The 24,464-nt window shown below is 34.5% G+C and overlaps 1 protein-coding gene across 1 annotated transcript in view; it reads left to right on the top strand.

Moving 5' to 3' along the window:
- Positions 1–18,836, top strand: part of LOC132550677 (uncharacterized) — a 31,799-nt gene extending 12,963 nt beyond the window's left edge. Inside the window, exons 3-11 of the mRNA XM_060214767.1 lie at positions 6,045–6,071; positions 8,837–9,105; positions 11,048–11,175; positions 11,287–11,468; positions 11,842–11,952; positions 12,359–13,874; positions 14,906–14,929; positions 15,969–16,112; positions 18,774–18,836. Coding sequence (XP_060070750.1) covers positions 6,045–6,071; positions 8,837–9,105; positions 11,048–11,175; positions 11,287–11,468; positions 11,842–11,952; positions 12,359–13,874; positions 14,906–14,929; positions 15,969–16,112; positions 18,774–18,836 — 2,464 coding nt within the window. The remainder of the gene's footprint in view (positions 1–6,044; positions 6,072–8,836; positions 9,106–11,047; positions 11,176–11,286; positions 11,469–11,841; positions 11,953–12,358; positions 13,875–14,905; positions 14,930–15,968; positions 16,113–18,773) is intronic.
- The last annotated feature ends 5,628 nt before the right edge of the window (positions 18,837–24,464 follow it).

Raw genomic sequence — 24,464 nt, 5'->3', positions numbered from 1 at the left:
GAGGGATATTCTGCAGATTTACGTCACATGTCGTTATAATGCTAGCTGTGCTATGTAGTATTCATTGAGGGATATTCTGTAGATTTACGTCACACGTCGTTATAAGGCTAGCTGTACTATGTAGTATTCATTGAGGGATATTCTGCAGATTTACGTCACATGTCGTTATAATGCTTGCTGTGCTATGTAGTATTCATTGAGGGATATTCTGTAGATTTACGTCACATGTCGTTATAATGCTAGCTGTACTATGTAGTATTCATTGAGGGATATTCTGTAGATTTACGTCACACGTCGTTATAATGCTAGCTGTACTATGTAGTATTCATTGAGGGATATTCTGCAGATTTACGTCACATGTCGTTATAATGCTAGCTGTACTATGTAGTATTCATTGAGGGATATTCTGTAGATTTACGTCACACGTCGTTATAATGCTAGCTGTACTATGTAGTATTCATTGAGGGATATTCTGTAGATTTACGTCACACAGCTAGCTGTACTATGTAGTATTCATTGTCAATACAGTGACATTGATTGATCACTTTACATGGAAATCAACAATTCAGTGATATGTAATGCTAACGACGTAATCGTACCAAGGTAGTTTCATTATAAACATTATATTAGTATATATAAATATATTTGTAGACGGTGTGTTTATGTATTTTAACTCATACTTTATCATAAATCATAATTTGATAAAATATCCGTCAGTTTTAAGTTTGCTATGCAAACTCTCCCAAAACAGCAAGTTGTTTTTCTATAGAAGGCTAGTCTAAAGTAGATAGCTTCAAATTTAATTCAAATGATAAACATATAGCGGAGTGAATGTATATTCACAACTTAATAACAACACACAGTGTACACCCATACAAAGTATAGCGGTTGACGTCAACAGATAAGTACATAGGGTAGTCATTGTAAATCTGTGCGTTTCAAAAACGACTATAGACTGTCTCAAGGTATATTCTGTTGTGTCTAAAGTAAAAAAATATCATCAGTTCTAAATAATGTGTAAAACAAATTCTGTGAATATATATACATAGAGTGACCGACAAATAGGTAAAATCATTTCTAAGCAATGTCTAATGGAGAGTCCTATAAAGACGAAACAGATGTATGATGTAGCATCACTGACTAGTCTTAGAAGGAGGATTAACTTTTGATACAGCATCCCTGTAAAAATCAGATAATTTCTAAACAATTTGTAAAATAAATGTAAATATCTAGATAGAATGACGTGGTTGATAATACAGTCAAATAGATAAGCATATTCATTGTGTATATTTTGGTGAGATAGTTTAGAGACCTAAGTATGCGATGAATGATTACATCATTATACTTTAAACTCGCTGCATAAAAAATGATAAACAGTTCCAATATATACCAGATTACTTATTGTGTGAAACGGTGAGAGTTGTACGTAAATACTTGATTGACAGGTGTCAAATGCAATCAACTACTCAATATATATCCCTACAGGTGTTGTACATTGCACGTTAACCGAGTTTAGAGATATTTGTTTGGGTATAATATAGACATAAGGACAATATTCCATAAATTAATTGTAAAAGAATGTGTAGTTATTAATCATTTCTGACAGCAATTTTTTTATTCTTCTGCCGCCTGTTCTTGTATCATTGGCACTTATATTACAAACGTAATTGAAACAGCTCTATATATAGCTCTGCATGTGGTTTAAGATAATTCTAAGCCATGCTCCTTAGACAGATTAAGATTTTCAAATGTTTATATAAACGTTGGCAGTGACAGCTGACCTGGTCAAGTTCCAGATTAGCATAGCATTAAAAAACTAAATTATCAATGAACGGGTGTTTGATAATAACAAGTTACTTGCATGGCGATAAAATTAGTATGCATTGTTGAAATTGGAACCATTGACAATCCATGAAAATCCCTATATTATTTGAGTAAATTGTGTGAAACAAGATTCAATAACAAGTGTAAAATTAAAGTTTTTCTGTGAGAAATCTGTGTTGTAATGGACTCGATTCAGGAGGATTATTCTGTACGGCCTTCCTCTGACAAGGGATGCTCAATTAACTGGACTGAGGTTGATAAATAAACTGTGTGATAAAGTGCATTTCATTCAGTAGACTTCTTTATATTTATAACATATATAATGGTCTATATATCTAAGGCAGTGTAATGTTTGTTTGGAGACATATAGACATCAAAGTACACAAGCGGTATTCATTCTAAATTTGCTGTCGATATTTTCATAGCATACATAATGTTGGGGAAAGACATGAACGTCCTATGAAACAGGATTTGTGCCCTATTTCAAACAATGCTGACAACAGCAGACATATAAATACAAGGTGATTCTACTTTATTACTTAGTTGCGATGTCGAGGAAGACTGGTATGTATATATTGATGTGTTTGTGTGGAGCGAAAATAATGCTTTCAAATTCTTTTACGCTTTATTAGAGGGATGTCGCTGTGAACATGAACATACCCTAACAGTTTGAATAGATGGGCATATGGCATTAAAAGCTAATACAAATTTTCTTTCAGTTGGAGGAATTAATGGATGTCAAGTTCTAAATTAAATTCAATAATACAATGAAGGCTTACCTGGCTGCTAACCTGTTTTAAGCTTCCAATCAAGCGCTCTACTGAATATGACTTAGAATTGCTACAGACTAATATTAAAGTTTTCGTGTCTGCATTCAATAACTATCAAACTTTTTTCTTTTTAAGTTGTATGAATATCCTATTGCTTACGAATAACAAAATGTTTTCGGGACAATGGGATAGTTTTTTGCTATGTTTCTTTCATTTATCTAAGCTGAAAATGAAATTAAGACTTGGGTGCTATTTCTCACACTAGAGATGATTATTGTGATTTTTTTTCTTATATTACAAACATTTAGGAATATCAACATCTTTTACGATTGTTTGTATACTTTGAAAATAGATATAAGAAAGTCATGAAGTATATATATGTGTGTATGTTTCTATTTATTTGAAGAGTGTCAGTAATTTCTGTTGAATAATTCGTAAATGACTTCGTGTTTTATTTGCATCATACATTCATATACATTGGGGAGATAATTACATTTCGACATACGAAAATCTTATCACTTATGAACGGATCGCACATCATTATGATAGTTTGAAATCCATAATCATTTCATAACACATATTAATAATTATTATAACGCGATATCCTTAATTATTTCATCAAACATATTCATAATTATGATACTGTGAAATCCTTAATTAATTCATAAAACATTCATGATTATGGTAGTGTGAATTTTTTATTAATTGATCAATTATATTCATAATTATGGTAGTGTGAAATAGATAATGAATTGATCAAATATATTTATAATTTTGATACTGTGTGTTATATTATATAAGGTGTATTAATTGAACTCTTACACTGTTACAGTATATACATGTCTCTTCATAATAATCATTTTTGATTGACTCTATATTGAATGAAATGACGATTTGTTTTAATTCTGAAAGTTCAGTAAATAAATCATTTTAGAAATACCTTGCTCTTTGAAGATACTGACATCAGCATGTTACAAACACATTGCATATATATATATGGATATATTACGTGTTAAAATGCATGTAACACCTCACAACCAAAACTTAAAGATAAGATACAGTTTAGGTTGATAGGTTCTAAAGTTGTTAATCTCGATGTATATAAAATATCAATCAAGTGATGTGACGTCATTAAACGACTTCTGACTTGTATTCCGTAGATCTACTAGTTCTAAGTTATCTTTCGTATTTTAGATGTTATAGTCAAGCACGTGCGTGACAGACAAGGTATATTTCTGTATTTCATGCTGTTTGAGTTGCCTTTGTTGATTACAAAGACAGCTATATCAAAAGCACGTAGAACGACGAAACTCATTATGTACTTGTGTATTTCTTTTAAAGGGAAAACATACGATTGCGCCCTTTCAAAAACATGACCCAGAAGTGACATTTGGTGTTTTTGTTTGCCTGTCGACAACGTTACAACATCGTTAATGTGTACAGACTTAGTTCATATTGTACCCTGTATTCTTTGTTGTAGTATAACTGTGAAATTGTATCGTCTCACTATCAATAAATATCTTACCTAGCGTTTAGATTTTACGGAGGTACATTTAGGACATGCACAATATTATTTTTTGTATCAATTATCACGAGAGTTCGACTTTTTATAAGTAGAGTGCTCGGGAAAATAGGTCAAGTCGAGCTCTTGAGATAATTGATGTAAAAATAGTATTGTGCACGTCCTAAATGTACCTCCATAAGATTTCCAGTTATTTATCTATTTTTGTTAAAAATCAATGTTTAGACGTGTTTTATCAATAACTTGCTGTACGCTAAGTTGTTTGTAAATATTTTCGTAACATTTCCACATATTTTTTATATAAAACACGAACAAAGTGAACCTTTCTTCAAAGCAGGACGTAAATATCCAACAGCAAATATATAAAACCTCTTTCAGGACACCGACATGTTTATCTACATGTAAACTTTTGAAATGCATATTCTTTGCACCATGCCATTCTTTGATGTCTAACGTGTATCTTATATGTCGTCCAGCGCATTGAGGTATTGTTTATCTTCTGATAATAGGGACTGATATCAAGTACATTTCAGTTTTATGCGTCACTTTTGCGTGAATTTCAAGTATTATTATCGGGATAAAATGGGTTTCGTGTAAATGATACACTAAGTAATCATAAAATAATTGGTCCTTTTTCGAAAAATAAAAATCAAGGAATGTATTTATTCACTATAATAAATCCGTCTCATTGCTGTAAGTTAATGTTGAAAAGAATCAGTCAAGTTCACTTCAACGTAATGACAGATTTATAGTTTTATTCTTAACGATGTTTTTCATGTCAAATACTATATTCTAGTATATCAGAGTAAGTAAAAAACAACGTCTTATTTATCTTAAAGGTAGATCTATTTACTTCTTATACTCCAAAGACTTTCGCCCTCGGATCAGTCGATGTTTTACACAATATGTTTATATTAATGTGCGAAGACCCACCTTTACATTTTACATTTAAACATTTCAATCCTGGGACACACAGGTATCATTATACATATATAAAATGTTTACCCGTGCACACATCAGCGAGTGCTATTGACACAGATAATTGCCTTTCACTGAAAACAACCGATAGGTTTTCTAGTAGATTGGTATATTACAGATCGGTATGATATGATCTATTATCTCTGTCTCGCTGGTAGCGGGACATAGTACCAGGTATATTATGAAGGTTAATTATAGTGACTGTATAGTTTTGTGTGTAGGTAAAAGTATATGTCTAGTTAACGTCACCGAAGATATTTACCTGAGGAACTAATATGTATGTATAATTACTAATCACCTCAGGTGAGAATCAGGTACGTATCTTGATTTGCCTTGATTTTAAAGTATAAACATGGCTGATATGTTGGATTTCAATATCATCAGCGCTTTAGAAATTTGTGATTGAGATAGAGGTTTTTAAAAAATTATGCAAACTTTTTCACGAGGGAGGACACGTATTTTCATTTGATATCCTGGACGGGCCTATGTGAATTATTCTGAAGATCTGACCACAGGTGACTGTAATACTATCAATATATCCTGGTGGATTTGTTATGCATGTGTAGTTTGAGTGTTTAAGTGATTTTTAAAGTGCATTTGAAAGCATATTAAAACCACTACGAATACTGCTGTTGGGGATCTCTTGGATATAAATGGAATGTAGCACATGTAACAGTAGGGTTAACTGACTGTTGACCTGAATGGTAAACCGCGTGCAGTTAAATATTTACCTGTAGATTAAAGTTGTGTTTAACACTGTAGGTGGTCGGAAAGTATAGGAAAACGACCGCGTATTACATCTATCATACTCAAGGTATGCTAGTCTATCCCTATATTCAAACGAGAATTTTATCTTAAAAATACGTCACGTCTCTGAGGCAGGACTACCTACCTATACTTCAATTGTAAATATAGATGTGAAATATAAACTGTCTGAATTGGTCGTATAGGGAATCGACAGTGGATGTGGAACCGAGGTATGTATAGGATGTGTGTTTGGGAATTTGTTTTGCTGATTGTTTTAAAATGATTGCACCTTTGTTTGTGTTTAATTTGCTGGTAAGAATATGTTTTTCATGTTTTGTTTTGAAGCTTTCTGGAGGATTCAGCAATGTGAGCTGAAGTTCCGTGTAGGAGTTATACCGAAACCGTTTTGTCTGTTTTATAAACTCTCACACACCGAATCGCTTTGGATGTCCTCACGAATTGCTAGATCTCGTATATTTGCTTCACGATTTGTTTGTGTATTAACTGTATTTGTTATCAATGCTTTTTAAATTTTATTTTTTTATTGTTTTTAGAGCTGCGTGTTGGCCAGTGATTAATACACTTTTGTTCAGCATTGTTTTTCTTATGAAGTTGCATGAAGCACTCATTTTTTCGTAAAAACAAAGATGACTACTAATTATGTCAGACTGAAGTTAAAGGCCCAGGATATTCCATAGAACCGACAGTTGTCAGTGCAGTATTATATAAAATGACTACTAAATAGAACACTGAAATTTCAGGCACAGGATATTCCAAAGTACCGACAGGTGTTAGTTTATTTTATCTTATCTTTCCTAAATTTGGATCAAAACACTGTATCTACAACCTAAATGTTGATATATGTATACAAAGGCGATGTGGCGATTTGCGTTTGATCTGTGATTCTAATCAATGATATTCACTCATACTTTGTTAGGAATGTGTACGAGTCAAGTAAACTGGACTGTTTAATACCAACTGTCACTGTTATCGAAGTACTGATACTCTGTTGGCTACATTAAAGTGACATGAAAGGTCACTTACGATCATTCCTAATCCCTGTGCTAATACAGAATACCAAGGGCAAATCAATACACCGCCTCATCTTATCACCATCACATGACCCTAACACGTCATGGCCCTGTGGGAGTCGGGATAACAGCTACCTGCGATTTTCTCTCCCTTGGCCACAAATCATGTCAAGATTATATAATGCTTATCAAAAACTCTGCATAAAAGGGACGAAATGTACCTAGTCATATCTTTGTCTATTTTTAATCGGCAATTTTATCAACACCTGAGAAGCTTGAAAACAATTAAATTCTATTCCAAATCGTATTGGCAACATGGAACTAATTTGATTGAATAACCATTTATAGAGAGGGGAAATGACACTGTCCGTGTCTTCTATGTCACATTCTGAACATCATCAGATGGTCGAATCCAAATCATATCTATCTTAGCTTATGTCATTTTCAAACTGTTTAACTTTCTGAACAATTCAATAATAAGAATATTTGTTCTCTTTGAAGACTTTTAGCCATCCCTTTCAGCCCATGTGTACCCTCCCTTCCAAATAGCCTCTTCACCCAAAATTATTAGATACGATATTGAGTTACACTTGAGTAAGATCACCTAGAATTAATGTGTAAATCATTTCAGTTAAAGTGATTATACAGAGTATGACAGATCTATAGAAATAATACGAAGGCAACCTAGCCGGGACAAGGTGGGAAAAAGATATTGAACTTTAAACACTTAACTGTTCTGTTCGTACAAAAAATAATCTTCAAAGAGTAGAAAATATGTGAACTAAACATATTGTGCAGCGTCAGTTTACTGGATAATGTCATTTCAAACTTACGGTATGTATCATTATAACAAACATAAATACTTCAATGTGTGTAAAAGAGAGAGAATTTCACTATACCAAAGCTAACCATACGGAGGAATTCTAAACTAAAAAAGCAGTCATTGCCAGACCTTCGTTTCTGAATAATTATCTGTCAGAAATAATCTGCGAAATGGGAGGAGGTTTATACAATTTCTTCACCTTAATAAAGACCATGATGTGTTGTTATTGAAGGACTAACCCATTTGTGAGATATCAAATTTTGAAGAAGTGTAATAGGTTTGGTTTAATATAACGAGGTGATTTTAACCAGCGCGGGCCACTTACATTAGGTGTTACATATATATTAAGGGTAATAAACATCATTGAAATAGTCCATTATGACAAGACATTTTTAATTCCAGAAAATTTTTCCTTATTCATATCTGTTTGATGTGTCAGTTATTTGTAAGATATCGATCTTGTCGACGAAGAGCGTTTGGAATATGAAGATTGTATAAAAACAAACAAATGAAAACTTGAATTGTATTTACTTATTTCTTTGTAATATCTATACATTGAATTTAGCATTTGATGCATGTTATAATATCAAATATATTGATGTTTATGAGCAAGGATGTTCTTTCAAATTGCGTGAATGTATTAGTTCTGTGTAATTGAGTCGGTGTTTTACACCGCAGACTGATTTATATAACTGCAGTAAGTATATACTTATTTAATACATAAAGTACAACATATGATAATACTTATATTGATGTGTCGTCAGTAACTGACGACAACGGCATGGAAATATTTATGATAATAGTTTTATATTATCTATATTATCTTCTATCACTTATACAGCGACTCCTGATAAATGATAACTATAGCTTATCTCCATCTGTCCATTTTTGCTGCATATGTTTTAATGCACGTGTTTTACTCGCTGATGTAGATTATAAGAGAGTTTGCCCCCGTGGGTCAGATTCTCTCTTAGTTCTCACCTTCATCGCTGTGGAACCGTTATATCCATATTTAATTAGTTGATATTGTTTCAAACGATTTTGTGGTTACACATCTAGTGTAATCTATAGTTTCAGTAAGGTGATAACTTCCCGACACTTATTGACAGTTGTATTACCATTACCATCCATGCCTTTACAGTTTCTATGTTATCCTGAGTGGAAGTGCCTCCGTGTACATTGACCCGAGGATGACGGGGGAGGATGAAGGTGGTATCGTTAGGGAAAAGACTCCCCCTCCCAAGGTCGTCGAAAAACCCAAATCCGAGAACGGAGAAGAAGATGACCAAGAGGAAGAAACTAACGAGGAGGACGAAGAAGCGGAGAGAAAACGACTGGAACAACAGGAGCAGGAGAAAAAACTCGTGCCTCTTGACAGGAACAAGTTTGGCAAGTTCATCATGACATATGGTAAGATTTCATAATGGTAAAATATAGTACATTAGTTTTCCTTAGTCTCCATCGCAACATATTACGGTATATCGTAACGAAGGAAATGTTACTTAATAGGATATAGGAAAGCTAATGGTTCTTCTCTGTTCGAACCTACAGGGTAGTAGTGTTTTTTTTCATCATGAATCAAGGTACAAATATCGCCTGCTACAGTAGCAAGAAATAAGGGATAGTGGTTCATTACCTTTCTTCAATTTTGATGATGTTCTCAAATTGTTTCTATATGAAGATATAAAAACAATTCCTTCAAGTAATATTATTATCCAATGAAATGATTGCGTAAGGGCGATATATGTTTACAAATGTTACCTAGATCATTGATATTCTATCTGAGATCAATGTGCATGCGAACATCAGATTAGCTTAAATTAATGCAATGAAATAGATAAGGAATTAAATATTTATATCAGTGTAAGTGAATATAGATGTAATCGAAAATCTTACTGAATTGATGATTCATTAAGATTCACACTTCATGTGGTGAATTGATTTTGTAAGTAGCTCAATAACTCTGCACTGTTAAAATGCATTTAATTTATAATATTCCTGTAGTAAATGCTACCGTACGAATTCAGCAGGCTACCTTACATAAGAGGATTTTCCTTGTGTATTATCGTAAATGTCAAGGTCATATAATAGCTCAGGAAAAGATTGTTCTGTTTAGTATAGACTCATTAACACATTATTATTATTATTCTTGTTCAATCAGCATTATTGAAATTTTGAATTAATTGGTAAACTTTACGAAATTGGGAATTAATCCTTCAAGATTCTGAGGCTTACAGTAGACATACATTTATTAAGCTGATTCGGCATTAAGTTAAGTTTTGAGACCTTCCTTCAAATATTTTTAAAAGATACATTTTTTCTAATTACTAAACGTGTCATTCACTGCCAATTACCATACTGGACATACAACTAGAAAGAAGAAAACAGTCCGTTGTTGGAGACAAGAATTGAATCAGACATAAAGCAATATAAACACACCAGTAAATACAACACGATTAGAAAAAGGGGAAGCTGCCGAACGATTACATTATTACTATAAATGAGAAACAAAACCAGCTTCTCAAGCACTTGCTCCTACATTATTTATAGTGTTATATAATATATTAGTTATGAAAAACAATCAAAATTTCACCCTAAAAAGTAAACGTCGTATTACAATGTACATAGATTGTCGTTTATTGTACTAGTGTCTGTATATAGTATAGGGTCGTCCCATTAGCCGATTGATGCATATGTGATCATTACATAGCGCTGATTGTACAACATATTGACATATACAACAGAATAACATAGATATTAAATCTGAGATTAAGTTAAACGGTGTTCCAATACTAATTTTGTGAGGAAACGTCATCCTTTACGGAGAGCACGACATCCTCCGATTTAACAAGATTTTTATTGCACTCTTGCTTAGTAGTCTATTTGTGTATTATTTCTGCTAAAGCTGAGGAATCTATTTTGTAATATATATTATGTATATACACTATTAAAAGATTTTTAATATTGTGTTATTGTAAGAAGGCGTGAATTAAGACAGCGTCTTATTTCAATAGAAAGGGCTAAATTGAAATCATTGTGACCTTCATAAATATTCTGCTAAAAGTGATAGAAGTACCATGATGTTTATCACCCTTTAGATTTCACATATTATTACATGTTATTAAACCTTTTGTCCGAAATATCAGTATTTTGGCTTGAAGGTTTCTTCCTTTTGTAACTTACAGATAGATGAAGTGTACCGCGCAATGAAACCGACTATCTGAGAATTATGATATTTACTCTCTGATAAAGTTTTAAGATGAGATATAACCATTCAATTTTTAACTCATGTATTATAATCGTTTTTATTTTTTTCTGAATATAAAATGAATATTTCCTGTAAATATTTCAGAGCCTGGGAAAGCATTCGGTGAAGTGGCACTCGTAAAACGTGATGCTCTGAGGAATGCCTCCATCATAGCGGACGAGACGTGTGATCTGATGGTGATAGGCCAGGATTTGTACGAACGTTCCCTTAAAGTAAGTTTACCATCCATGTCGTTACATTTGTCACTGTGAGTATATATTATTGGGTAGCTTTTATCATCGAAATCGTGTGTTTTATTTTATGTTAAAATATGTTTATTCCAGGCTGACCAAGAAAAGGAGTTTGCTCAAATCACAGCGTTCATAGATTCCCATCCATTCTTCTCAAACATGTCTAGTAAATTCAAGAAGTTACTGGAGATGAGTCTACGGAAGGAAACGTACACATTTGACACTGTCATTATAAAGCAAGGAGAACCACTGATTGGCCTTCATTTCCTCATCAAGTAAGTGGCATGTAGAGATGCGAATGCTGAATGTTTTCACTTGTTAAACTTTTATACATTCTTCAAGATTGTAGTGACAAGATTTTGAAGTTGTCAACCGGTTGTTTTAATCTCTGCTAACCGATTGATTTTTTTGTTTATGTTGATTGTTCAAATTTTTGCGGTTCTACTTTAAACTTGAATCAAAATGGACATATTTGTCATGCAAGACATCTAAAGGACTATGAAATTACATTACATTTCATTTACAGTTGATCTATTTTTATCTTCGAATATACTTATAAACAGAACCCGCCAAAAATAAAACGTTTTACTAATATGACATTTAAATGACAAGTTTACTTAATAAATCATTTGTCGTTTTTACCTACAGGGGGCAAGCGAAGATAGTAGCCGAGCCTCACAAACATCCAAAGCAGTATCCACATCTATGGCCTTTCGAGGCTGGCATTGACATCATCTCGGTGGAATTTGCACATCTCAGGTAGATAACTACATTTTTACTTTTTTCCCATGTTGTTGGATTAGTAAGTCGGAGTGTACATTATTCAGTCGACAAGTGCGAGTCAATTTATATATTTTTCATTCCAATGTTCAAGGTAGATAATAACACTCTCGTTTGTGTCACATATCTCTTTTTTCGCATGGTTCATATTTTATACTTAAACACTGTTTTGTCTGGTATTTGATTGCATTGGTGGTAATCTCGAAGTCGGTAGCTAATGGAAATTCATGTGAAATGTCCATTACGAAATAAAATGTCTATACACAATCTTATTTTTATATTTTTCTTTGCAGTTGATATTGTTTGTTGTGAACCATCAGGTAACTACACGTTTCAGTTGAAGTATAAATACCGTTCTATAACAGGTGATTGTTTATATTTCCAGGGAAGCGAGGCGGGCTGCTATCCTTCGGAAATACGACGATCCTTCCGTTTGGGAGACTAAGACTGAGGATACGATCATCAGAAGGGAACAGGGTTATGCAGCTGTGGAAAAGTGGATGAAGGAGAAACACATAGAACTGTGTAGTGTGCAATCAGGGGAAGTCCTGGGAGACATAGAGACACTCATGAACTTTACTACGTATATGCAAACAGTAAAATGTACTGCCAACACGGAAGTGTACATACTTGATACAAAGAACTTCGAAAGACTAGTAGGCAAGCGAAATATAGCAACAATAGAAATCATGCGTGCCAAAGTGATAGAAAAACTCAAAACACGTGTGGATTCAAAACATGGCCATTTAGTGCCTCTTTTGAAATTTCTTCATTTCAAAATGAATGAGCAGAGTTTGCCTCCACCACGAGAATTACCGAAACTGAAAACTACAAAAGTGTTACCCGACAAAGATGTACAAAACTTGTTCTTGCTACAAGCATTTAAATCTGGGAAAGCTCCACTTGTCGAGCCTATAGTCCCTGGTACTCTGTACTACAAAGACCTGATGAAAGAAAAAGCGAAGTCGAGAGAAGAACAACGGAAAGCGGAAGGCAAGACAACTGTATCAGTTACATCCACGCTAAGGGCAAATAAACGCAACAAACCGAAGCGGCAGCCACGAAGTTTGATGGCAATTCGGGAATCTCTTCGGCAAATGATGGAAGCCGATGTTATCCAAGTAGACAATAAGACCGCTCGAAAAAAACTTGGATCCAAATATGGGTCGACCGTCTCTCTAGCACCTTCTAACCAATCACAGCAATTGTTTCCACCTGTCGTACCACCAATGGATTCTAAACCAAAGCTAGACAATGCAAAGAACTTTATGACAATGTTAAGCTCTAAATCTCAAGAAAATGAAAATCCAGTCCGAGAGGTGGATATTACCCCACGTGATCAAGAACAAAAGAAAGTTTCCCCGAGGAAACAAAAACCAGTGCTTATAACAGAAACTGTCACCCCTAAACGTGACGCCGACCTGCCAATGATTACGGAAGAGCGAACACAAGAAGAGATCGTGTTGCAAAAGAAACCAACAGGAAAGTATGATAAAAATGAGGATACTTTGGATGGTAGAGTGGCTTTACCAGCCATAAAAGTTACATCATCTGATAAGAAACAACCCCGTGTCAAACCACAACAAAGTGCTAATTCTGAAGACATAGTTTTCCCAAACAATATAACAGGTGAGCGGGTGGTCCTTCCACCTATCGAAGGAACGGATGACAACACTCCCCCTGGTCGGAAGGGAAAGTGGGGCAGCGCAATGAAATTTGTAAACACAGAAATACAGGAACGATTGGCCAATGAAATGGAGAATGGTACTTATCAACAGGAAGTCGACATCGATTTCCACAATAAAGCTATGGTCATGCTTGAAAACAAGATCGAATCTTTCAACGTTCAACATGGTGGGCCCGCAAAGGGTCTGCCAAAATTAGCGCGATTCAATGTCGAAGTAAGTATTACCATTATCAAGTAATTTGTCTTCGGGAAACAAGGGTTATTACGAAATATTATCCCAGCAATTTTCAAGCGATAAGCATATTGAGTTTTGCAGATGCGCTAATTCTCAATTTTCACTCAAAAGTTGGGATGAGTTATCGCTGATAATACAAACACTTATTTTAAAGACCGAAGTATCAGTGCCCTACGTCTTATTTATCGTCCGCTTACTATCGACTGAAATTTAGTATCATTTAACAATTTGCAGTTGCAAAGTATCATACTGTAAGCTATATAGGTGACCCAGTACCACGCGCTCAAAAGAGACTGAAATGTATCGCCCAGTTTTACTATTAGATGATTCAAGCATTATCAATAAAAGGCCCATTTTGATAGAATTAGAGTACAAACAAGTGGGGAATAGCCTACTTATAAAAGAAGGAAGGAAGTTATTATACGATCGACCTTGTTACACTGACTTGATAACATGATATTTAGCTTTCGAATCCCATAATGCTTTGCTCATAGCACATGTTATGATGAAAATAACATGACCGAAAGAAAACGCGCGTAGAGGAAACATACGACGGAATCCGCCACAAAGGAGAAAAAAATTTAGAATTGAATCGGCAATACCAATTAATTTTGTTTAATATAATAGTACCTTATGTCTACTGTGCATATTTATATTTTTAATCAAACATATCGGACTCCTTTGCGGGGTCCTCGTTTTGTTGATGCAGCCTCGTTTTCGATAATTTGTCGGTCGGCGGCGATGGTTTTATATTTGTAATATGTTCAGGTTTTACGTCTTTTCTGTACATTTGCTGTGGAATATAATATGTTAGTCATAATCTATTGACAAATAACGTTAACTTTTCTAGTTGATTAATATGCTTCTATAACAAGGCTTGAAATCGTTAGGATCATGGATAATTAAATTATATACTTAACCGTGTTAGTGTCATCACATTAACATTGTTTTCATAAGATACTGATATACGTCATGTTTACTTATATACTTGTAATATTATTTTGCTGTAGACCCGGAGATATCGACGACGTCAGGTATTAATAATAGTATTGTTTACCTGTAGTATTTTTATATCCTTTATATATTCCTTCTGTATGTACTTGCTATACATATCTACCTGTCACTAGGGTTCTCGTGTCCATGCAGATATTATCTGATCTAAGGTATTAGAATGTCCCCAAATTCATTGATGAAGTATCTCCTCTTCACACAAATCTACAGCCATATATATATATATTGTACTCGTTTAGAATTAACTTGTATTGTCATCATATACGTTCTCTAGAGTTATCGCCCTTTACTTTCCACCAACTGATTGGATCAATTTCAGCGATGTCTTTGATTCCAGTGAAGTCTGAATCTTTCTATCCTTCTTTCAAAACAGGGAGGATCTGTCTTCTTTTGGTTTGTTAGTTTAAACATTAATCATATACTCCTTAGCTGTACTCACTGTCATCAGTTGAATACCTCACCCTCTAGACTAGTCTACGCTTCCACAGTCAATGCTACAGTCAGTTGTTTAGTAAAGATGTCATGTTTGACTGCGATTGCTCTAGTTAAAAATACACGATAAAATGCCAATATAGTTTATCACAGGGAAAATGCTTACAAAACACGTCATTATTAGACAGCTTCATTAACAAATAAAAACATACGATTGGTCAGGACAAGGTTTACATACACAGTTTAAGCATGTGCACTCGTTAGCTATATCTAATAGTATTTATGGTGTGTTTTCAATTAGAGATAATCCATATTAATTGCACATGCTTTTTAGTATATATCATTATCAGATTTATATATACTTCTTGAAAGGTTTAAAAGTCTGCGCCACTATCTGTATAATGTAGTTCTGAAACAATTTTACTAATCTCAAATTCTCTAATACTTGATGTCCTATTAAATTTATTTCTATCGTCAGTGTATGCGTATATTATATTTACATAGTAGAGCAAATCCTCGTACAAAAACATTTTTGATATATATGTCATATGAATACATTTCAGACGTAATTGTAACAAATAAGTAATGGTAGATAATAATGCAGCATTGTAAACTTAAACTGTGTTACAGGAGGACGAAATTAACACTCCAAAGCCTGGCGGGAAAGTTTGGATCCGGAAGCGCATGTGCAGGTTTGCTGATAATAAAGTACAGGTCAAGGACCACCAGCACGTGCGGCACTACATTGTTAACGACCTCCCTCAGTTTGATCAGGTTGGCAAAACAAAAGATGTGATGAGGCTACTGATGCCTGCATCTAAACACTGATAATTGTATAAGTTGTATCCATGATATGTAGATATAGGTACACATTTAATCTGATCTGCCAAAAAACCTCTTTACATTTTTACATTTACATCTTTATTCTAAACTATTCACCTATATTCTTCTCATATTTGTTATTGTACTTATAATTTTAAATTGTTGGAAACAGAATATTGTTTAAACCTAAGCGTCCTTACATACTCTATGTACTTACACAAACGAATAACTCCAATTACCAATCCATTTTTTCTCAAAATAATGTTCAAGCTTCATCTATTTCACATAAAAGTTGGTTTGATTATCTACCTGTTAAATAACGTTTTATTGATATTTGTATAACAAATTAGTGTATAAACAAACACGGACTAATCTTACATACGACTATAGGTAATGATTTCAGGTACTGAATTGTTTTTAATTGCAGTTAATTTATCTAAGTTGATCACACAGGGTAGGCTGAATTGCTTTTAATTGCAGTTAATTTATCTACGTTGATCACGCAGGGTAGGCTGAATTGTTTTTAATTGCTATTAATTTATCTACGTTGATCACGCAGGGTAGGCTGAATTGCTTTTAATTGCAGTTAATTTATCTAAGTTGATCACGCAGGGTAGGCTGAATTGCTTTTAATTGCAGTTAATTTATCTACGTTGATCACGCAGTGTAGGCTGAATTGCTTTTAATTGCAGTTAATTTATCTAAGTTGATCACGCAGGGTAGGCTGAATTGTTTTTAATTGCAGTTAATTTATCTAAGTTGATCACGCAGGGTAGGCTGAATTGTTTTTAATTGCAGTTAATTTATCGAAGTTGAACACGCAGGGTAGGCTGAATTGTTTTTAATTGCAGTTAATTTATCTAAGTTGATCACGCAGGGTAGGCTGAATTGTTTTTAATTGCAGTTAATTTATCTAAGTCGATCACGCAGGGTAGGCGGAATTGTTTTTAATTGCAGTTAATTTATCTAAGTCGATCACGCAGGGTAGGCTGAATTGTTTTTAATTGCAGTTAATTTATCTAAGTTGATCACGCAGGGTAGGCTGAATTGTTTTTAATTGCAGTTAATTTATCTAAGTTGATCACGCAGGGTAGGCTGAATTGTTTTTAATTGCAGTTAATTTATCTACGTTCATCACGCAGGGTAGGCTGAATTGTTTTTAATTGCAGTTAATTTATCTAAGTCGATCACGCAGGGTAGGCTGAATTGTTTTTAATTGCAGTTAATTTATCTAAGTTGATCACGCAGGGTAGGCTGAATTGTTTTTAATTGCAGTTAATTTATCTAAGTTGATCACGCAGGGTAGGCTGAATTGTTTTTAATTGCTGTTAATTTATCTACGTTCATCACGCAGGGTAGGCTGAATTGTTTTTAATTGCAGTTAATTTATCTAAGTTGATCACGCAGGGTAGGCTGAATTGCTTTGAATTGCAGTTAATTTATCTAAGTTGATCACGCAGGGTAGGCTGAATTGCTTTTAATTGCAGTTAATTTATCTAAGTTGATCACGCAGGGTAGGCTGAATTGCTTTTAATTGCAGTTAATTTATCTAAGTTGATCACGCAGGGTAGGCTGAATTGTTTTTAATTGCAGTTAATTTATCTAAGTTGATCACGCAGGGTAGGCTGAATTGTTTTTAATTGCTGTTAATTTATCTACGTTCATCACGCAGGGTAGGCTGAATTGTTTTTAATTGCAGTTAATTTATCTAAGTTGATCACGCAGGGTAGGCTGAATTGCTTTTAATTGCAGTTAATTTATCTAAGTTGATCACGCAGGGTAGGCTGAATTGCTTTTAATTGCAGTTAATTTATCTAAGTTGATCACGCAGGGTAGGCTGAATTGCTTTTAATTGCAGTTAATTTATCTAAGTTGATCACGCAGGGTAGGCTGAATTGCTTTTAATTGCAGTTAATTTATCTAAGTTGATCACGCAGGGTAGGCTGAATTGCTTTTAATTGCAGTTAATTTATCTAAGTTGATCACGCAGGGTAGGCTGAATTGCTTTTAATTGCAGTTAATTTATCTAAGTTGATCACGCAGGGTAGGCTGAATTGCTTTTAATTGCAGTTAATTTATCTAAGTTGATCACGCAGGGTAGGCTGAATTGCTTTTAATTGCAGTTAATTTATCTAAGTTGATCACGCAGGGTAGGCTGAATTGTTTTTAATTGCAGTTAATTTATCTAAGTTGATCACACAGGGTAGGCTGAATTTTTCAAAACCCAAATCCAGTGCTTCTGATTGATAATGATAGAATAAAAAAGTCCAAAGTTATCAAGTTAATTGTTTAGAGGTATAAAAAGAGCAACACTTTTATCAAAGCTGAGTGAGCTCACATAAATAAAAAATCTGACATCAATAAGATGTCAATGATGGATATTCGAGTTAGTTAACTGCACAGAGGAGATACATAACACGTGGTATCTTAAGAGACAGAATCCTTGGATCTCAAAAACATATCAATGAAATATCAACAGAGACAATAAATCACTTGCATTATGTCTGAATCTAATACCATGATCTGTAGATGACTTTTACTAAGAAGGATTTTGTAATTTTGAAAAATGAAATATGATGTTGATACAAACCTAATATATATGCAATATTTCAGGTAACACACAAATCCGAGGATGAGTATGATAGTTATAGCTTGTTATCACAGGTAAAAACCTGATTTTGCTTGGAACCTCATCCTTCCCTCCTAATGCTCCTGCGATGTCACAATACTTTTCACGTGGATGTCAAGGTTCCTTTTGAACATCTGTGAGCACGTTCATGGCCACATGTTTTCATACAATTGATATACATCTATGTAATATAATTATATAACATGGCCAATTTATTTTGCTTTCCGACATATAACAAATTTTCCATGCGAGACTTTCCTTCATTTTACTAATTGTTACTACTGATTCCATTGTTTATCATTCATATTCAATGAAATCTTTTGATTTAATGGAATTTCAATTCAGACAGACACAAAATTGAAAAAGTGGCGAACCATTTTTTTTCCAACGAAAACATACTCTAATTTAAAACTAGCTTTGAATGGAAAAGATTGAAAACCATTTGACGAAGTGTTGTGCGTAGAGCTAGGACGTTTTATACCTGTAGATGTCCTATAGTTTTGATATATTATCAATCCCATCTATATAGCGTAACTAAATGATTATAAACAAACTATGTATAGCGATGTAGATATTTGGCTAGCCTTTTAATAAAAAAATCGGTTATATCAAAGTGAGTGTGTTGGTATTTTAGCAGATGAAATTAACTAAACATGGGTTTAATTACAGTTAACAAAACATTTTATGCGATAGATTCTAACGAGTCATTATTGAGAACTATTTCTATCTATTTTGTTTATGTCGAAGATTATAAACAATGAATTTCGGCGATCAGTGTGTGATTTACTTTCATCATTTTAGATAAGGCTTTAGATATCTATAACTTGATGTTCTATTTATACAAATATATCTCACTATGCACTTTTAAAACTGATTAATATTTCATTACATTATCAGTGTTTAATGCGAAATTGATTCACTGGCGAAAATTTATATTTATAGAAAACATACGTTGTTTCCTTTTGTAATCAATGTATATTTCTCTCGTTGTTAACTGTTTTTATGAAATACTGGTGTTATGTTATAGGGGTTTAATCAAATCAAGTATTAAATTTCCAATCCATTTTGCTTCCTGTTTATAATCATTTCTCGAGAAAAGTGACCAATTAAGAATTATAGGATTTATGTATCCTTTTCATTATCCGTACCTGTATTTTTCACAACGATACATATAACAAACATTTGGTATATATTCTATGCAATCCGTTCAGGGAATTGTCAGACAACTTTTTATTCACATCAGTGTCCTGTCTGTTGAACAATGTGCTAAACGTCCAATTCGTGAAAGATCGTGTTCCCAAAATTCCAATGATGAATACATGTTTATTGCATTTTGATGTGAAAGTGTCCTTAATATTCTTTGCGGATGAAATATAGATTTGTCAGCTCTGTTTCCGGTGACAGTGGGTATATTGTAAAGTTTATGCCATTACAGGGTATGATTCCTGAAAATTTCTATTTATTTTTGTCTAAAACTTTCATTAATTTGATAACCATAATCTAGTTTGCACCTGTGATTGTGATTTCTACAGAAATCTATCTCTGATACTAATTCGTTCGTAATGATTTTAGAAAGTTTTCTGGAAATGTTATGTTTATTGATATATATCTATATAACAGCTATCCTAATTGATTTACACTTAGAATTACTGAACAATCGTAGAAATTGCATTTTATGGATATTAAATATAAGAGATGATTTCATTTGATAAAGCTCAATGAAGACCACAAGATAACAAAACAATAAATACATTTGTATTTTAAGGATAGTTCTGAAAATGTTCACTGTGCTGGTTAGTTTGACAAGTTTATTCTACACGGCAGTTTTTACCATTTTTGTGTTATACGGGATACTTTTGACGCTGACTTTGCCCTTGCGTTTTGTTTTACAGTGATGCAGAATTAACATCTGGAATACTAAGAGCAAAAACGTAAATCCAATGCATAATATCTATTCACCCAAATAGGCAGCAGAAACAAGTCAACTTTTGTCAACATATTTCGTGTTTATATCACATTAAGCCTCGTTCAGCTACTGTATACTACAGAAACACTTTATCATAATCCTATTGATAGTGTGAATAATTTTGTCACTGATCAAAGCGAGTCAAACCCGACTTCCTCTTCGCATTATATATATGTTTCAATCTTAAATGAAAAACTACTTTCTATTAATGGATGTTTGATAAAAATAATGAGGAAGGTATTATTAATATATAGGTTTGTAACTATATTTGATAAGATAGGATCTTCATTAAAACGTACAATACATGTTTACTGTCCGAGTACTGTGATGAACAGCTATCTGTGATATTAGAACACTGTATATAATGATGTTTTGTTATTATTGTGTAACGTAATGGAATATTTTATACATTTGTTAACAAACATTAAGTAACCGTGTTAATTGATATGACTAGTCTTTAATATATTGTTTAACACAATAAACAATAACTGATAACAAATTAAAACTTGTCGTTTTTTATTAATTTACATGTAGTATTTTCTTCTTTTTTTGTGTTTGTGTATGGAGGTTGTTTGGGGGATGTGTGTGTGGAGGGTGGGGGGGAGGGGTGTTTAGGGTATGTGTGTAGGTGAGGGTGTGTGGGAGGGTTGGCGTGTTAGGGGATGTGTGTAGGGTGAGAGTGTCTGGAAGGCTAGTTGTGTTTGGGGGTATGTGTGTAGGGTGAGGGTGTGTTGGAGGCTGGGTGTGTTTGGGTTTGTGTGTATAGGGTGAGGGTGTGTTTGGGTGTGTGTGTAGATGAGGGTGTGTAGGGTCAGGGTGTGTTTTGGGATGTGTGTAGGCGAGGGTGTGTTGGGGGTTGGGTAGTTTGGGTTTGTGAGTGTAGGGTGAGGGTGTGTTTGGGTGTGTGCGTAGATTAGGGTGTGTGGGAGTCTGGGTATGTTTGGGGGGATGTGTGTAGGTGAGGATGTGTGGGAGGCTGGGTGTGTTTGGATGTGTGTGTAGGGTGAGGGTGTGTTTGGATGTGTGTGTTGGGTGAGGCTGTGTTTGGGGGATGTACGTAGATGAGGCTGTGTGGGAGGCTGGGTGTGTTTGGATGTGTGTGTAGGGTGAGGGTGTGTTTGGGTATGTGTGTAGATGAGGGTGTGTGGGAATCTGGGTGTGTTTGGGGGGATGTGTGTAGGTGAGGGTGTGTGTAAGGGTTGGTGTGTTTTTCATTGTTGAAATGACTTCGTTACATATCCATACAACTGTTAGTGGTATGCCAACACAAATGTTTTATCTTTTTACGTGTTTACCGTTTCGACTTAGCAACGCATGATAATCGAAATCCATTTGTAAACTAAATTGACTCCGACGTAGCGTCAAGGTTCTATTTTATCAAAGCCATATGGAGTGACGGAAATGTTAAACAACAATACTTGTAAATGTTCTTGTCACCGGTTTGTTTCAATTGGAGGCCAATCCACAAGCTGTATGAGAATGTTAAAGACTATCAAAATGCAGTAAGGAGGAAGTGGTCAAGGGAGGTAATTCAAAGAAGCAACCAAGGGTTTAGAATAGCAGATTTTAGTGGGACGTGTCGATGGCAACACTGTCAACTTTATTCGTTATCCGACAAATGACCAGTGTACCCTATGAATCACACTGCATTGTGCAATCGTTTAGTCCTTTAAAAACTTGTCAGTGATGCTAAGGGCCTGCATTTTGAAACTTAGGAAAGATGCCGATGGTAGAGGAATCGAAAGGATAAATTCTGATGCCTATGTATTACAAAGTTAAATAATTTTAAAAATATGACCTATTGAAATGTTTATGAATTACTTTTACAAGATACAAAATGTTTGTTATTTTGAATATTTCCAAATAATATTCATTCCATTCGTTGGTGATGCTACATCAGTATAGTACAGGTTATACTATTACATTATATAAACAAGGTTTCAGTTTTAAGTGACATGTATTTATCCAATAACGCCTTGGTTTTTCTTTGATCTTTTCCTGGTGATAAATCCCATACCATGCGATATTTCAGATATCACATATGTGATTTCTAAAATATCGCATGGTTCTCCCTGATTGGTCCACACCTCATTAGGGAGGTGGTGCCCATTTCCAAGTGGGCGAGACAGATAAACAAATACGTAGGAAAGATTTCGAACAAATCTTTAATACATGAAAAAAAATATTAGAAAAACATGAGAGATTTTGTTAAATTGATATTCGTCGTTTTGACACATTCAAACAGTTCTGTAAAAAAAAGTACAACGCGTTACTTACGTCAGAACAGAGATTAGCACATGAACACTGTATAGCCCTACATTGAATAAATTCATACTTGTCGACGGCCTGTGATAATGTTATATCATCGAGATAACACCGGAGTCAATGCTTCTAAAGTCTTTCCATACGATGTCCAGCTCCGACATCTCTGACATCTACTAATGAAATGAATTATTACTGTGACAGAAAATGGGATGGGTAAGAAAATAGCGGGAAAATCATAGACTTGACACTTGACGCTAATAGATTATAGCTCCGCCCCTTGGCACGTGGATGAGAAAACCTCGGTGGTCATTGGATAAAATAGATACATAATTGACACTCGTAATGTATCGGATATATCACACTCGTCCGATATAACCGATACATTACCCGTGCCCATTATGTATCTATTACATATCTACTTTGTTGCTGTTAGCGTTATCCTAGTTTTATGCCTTTTCCTGGTGGTGACTCCCTAAGATACCTATAAATATATGAACCAGACTGAGGTGGGGGAAATTTGAATATATTAAACGTATTGACAAAAACCCTGATATGATGTTCCTTAACTTTCACACCTCTTCACCCGGCTCAAGTCCAAAGTTTGACGTCGGACAAAACTCTGGTGGCTTCCCTGACAACTGTTTTGAATGCCATAGATCAACGTAAAATCATCATTTGCGCGTTTCGAAAGGTTATGTGACAAGATTTTATCAGTGTTTACTGATATCACAATATCAACAAGTATCCCAACAACATTACGGTAATTAAAAAGTGAAAGTACAAAATGTAACAAGACGGTTGGTGACTCAAAATTAATCTTCTGCAATATATAACATCTAGTTCCAAGATAATATTACAAATAACAAAGCGGAATTACAATGAAACACTTTATTATTGGACACAAATGTAATTTTCAAGGATCGTTAACTGGTATAAGCCATTTACAGAGGTATTACTGGGGTACCGCAATGCACTCTGGGAGATATCGGAAGTAGACGTCTCCATTCGAGCTCTCCAGGAGCACTAACTTACACCCTGAGTGATGCCGGTGCATATGAACCAAAAAGGTTACTGGGGTACCGCAATGCACTCTGGGAGATATCGGAAGTAGACGTCTCCATTCGAGCTCTCCAGGAGCTAACTTACACTCTGAGTGATGCCGGTGCAGATGAACCAAAAAGGTTACTGGGGTACCGCAATGCACTCTGGGAGATATCGGAAGTAGACGTCTCCATTCGAGCTCTCCAGGAGCAAGTCTACTAACTTACACTCTGAGTGATGCCGGTGCAGATGAACCAAAAAGGTTACTGGGGTACCGCAATGCACTCTGGGAGATATCGGAAGTAGACGTCTCCATTCGAGCTCTCCAGGAGCACTAGCTTACACTCTGAGTGATGCCGGTGCAGATGAACCAAAAATGTTACTGGGGTACCGCAATGCACTC

This window comes from Ylistrum balloti, unplaced genomic scaffold (assembly GCF_031769215.1).
Source record: "Ylistrum balloti isolate Yb309-2 unplaced genomic scaffold, AGI_CSIRO_Ybal_v1 Utg370138, whole genome shotgun sequence".
Lineage (NCBI taxonomy): Eukaryota > Metazoa > Mollusca > Bivalvia > Pectinida > Pectinidae > Ylistrum > Ylistrum balloti.
Note: the sequence above shows the minus strand (reverse complement) of the source record. Positions and strands in the feature narration are given on the sequence as shown.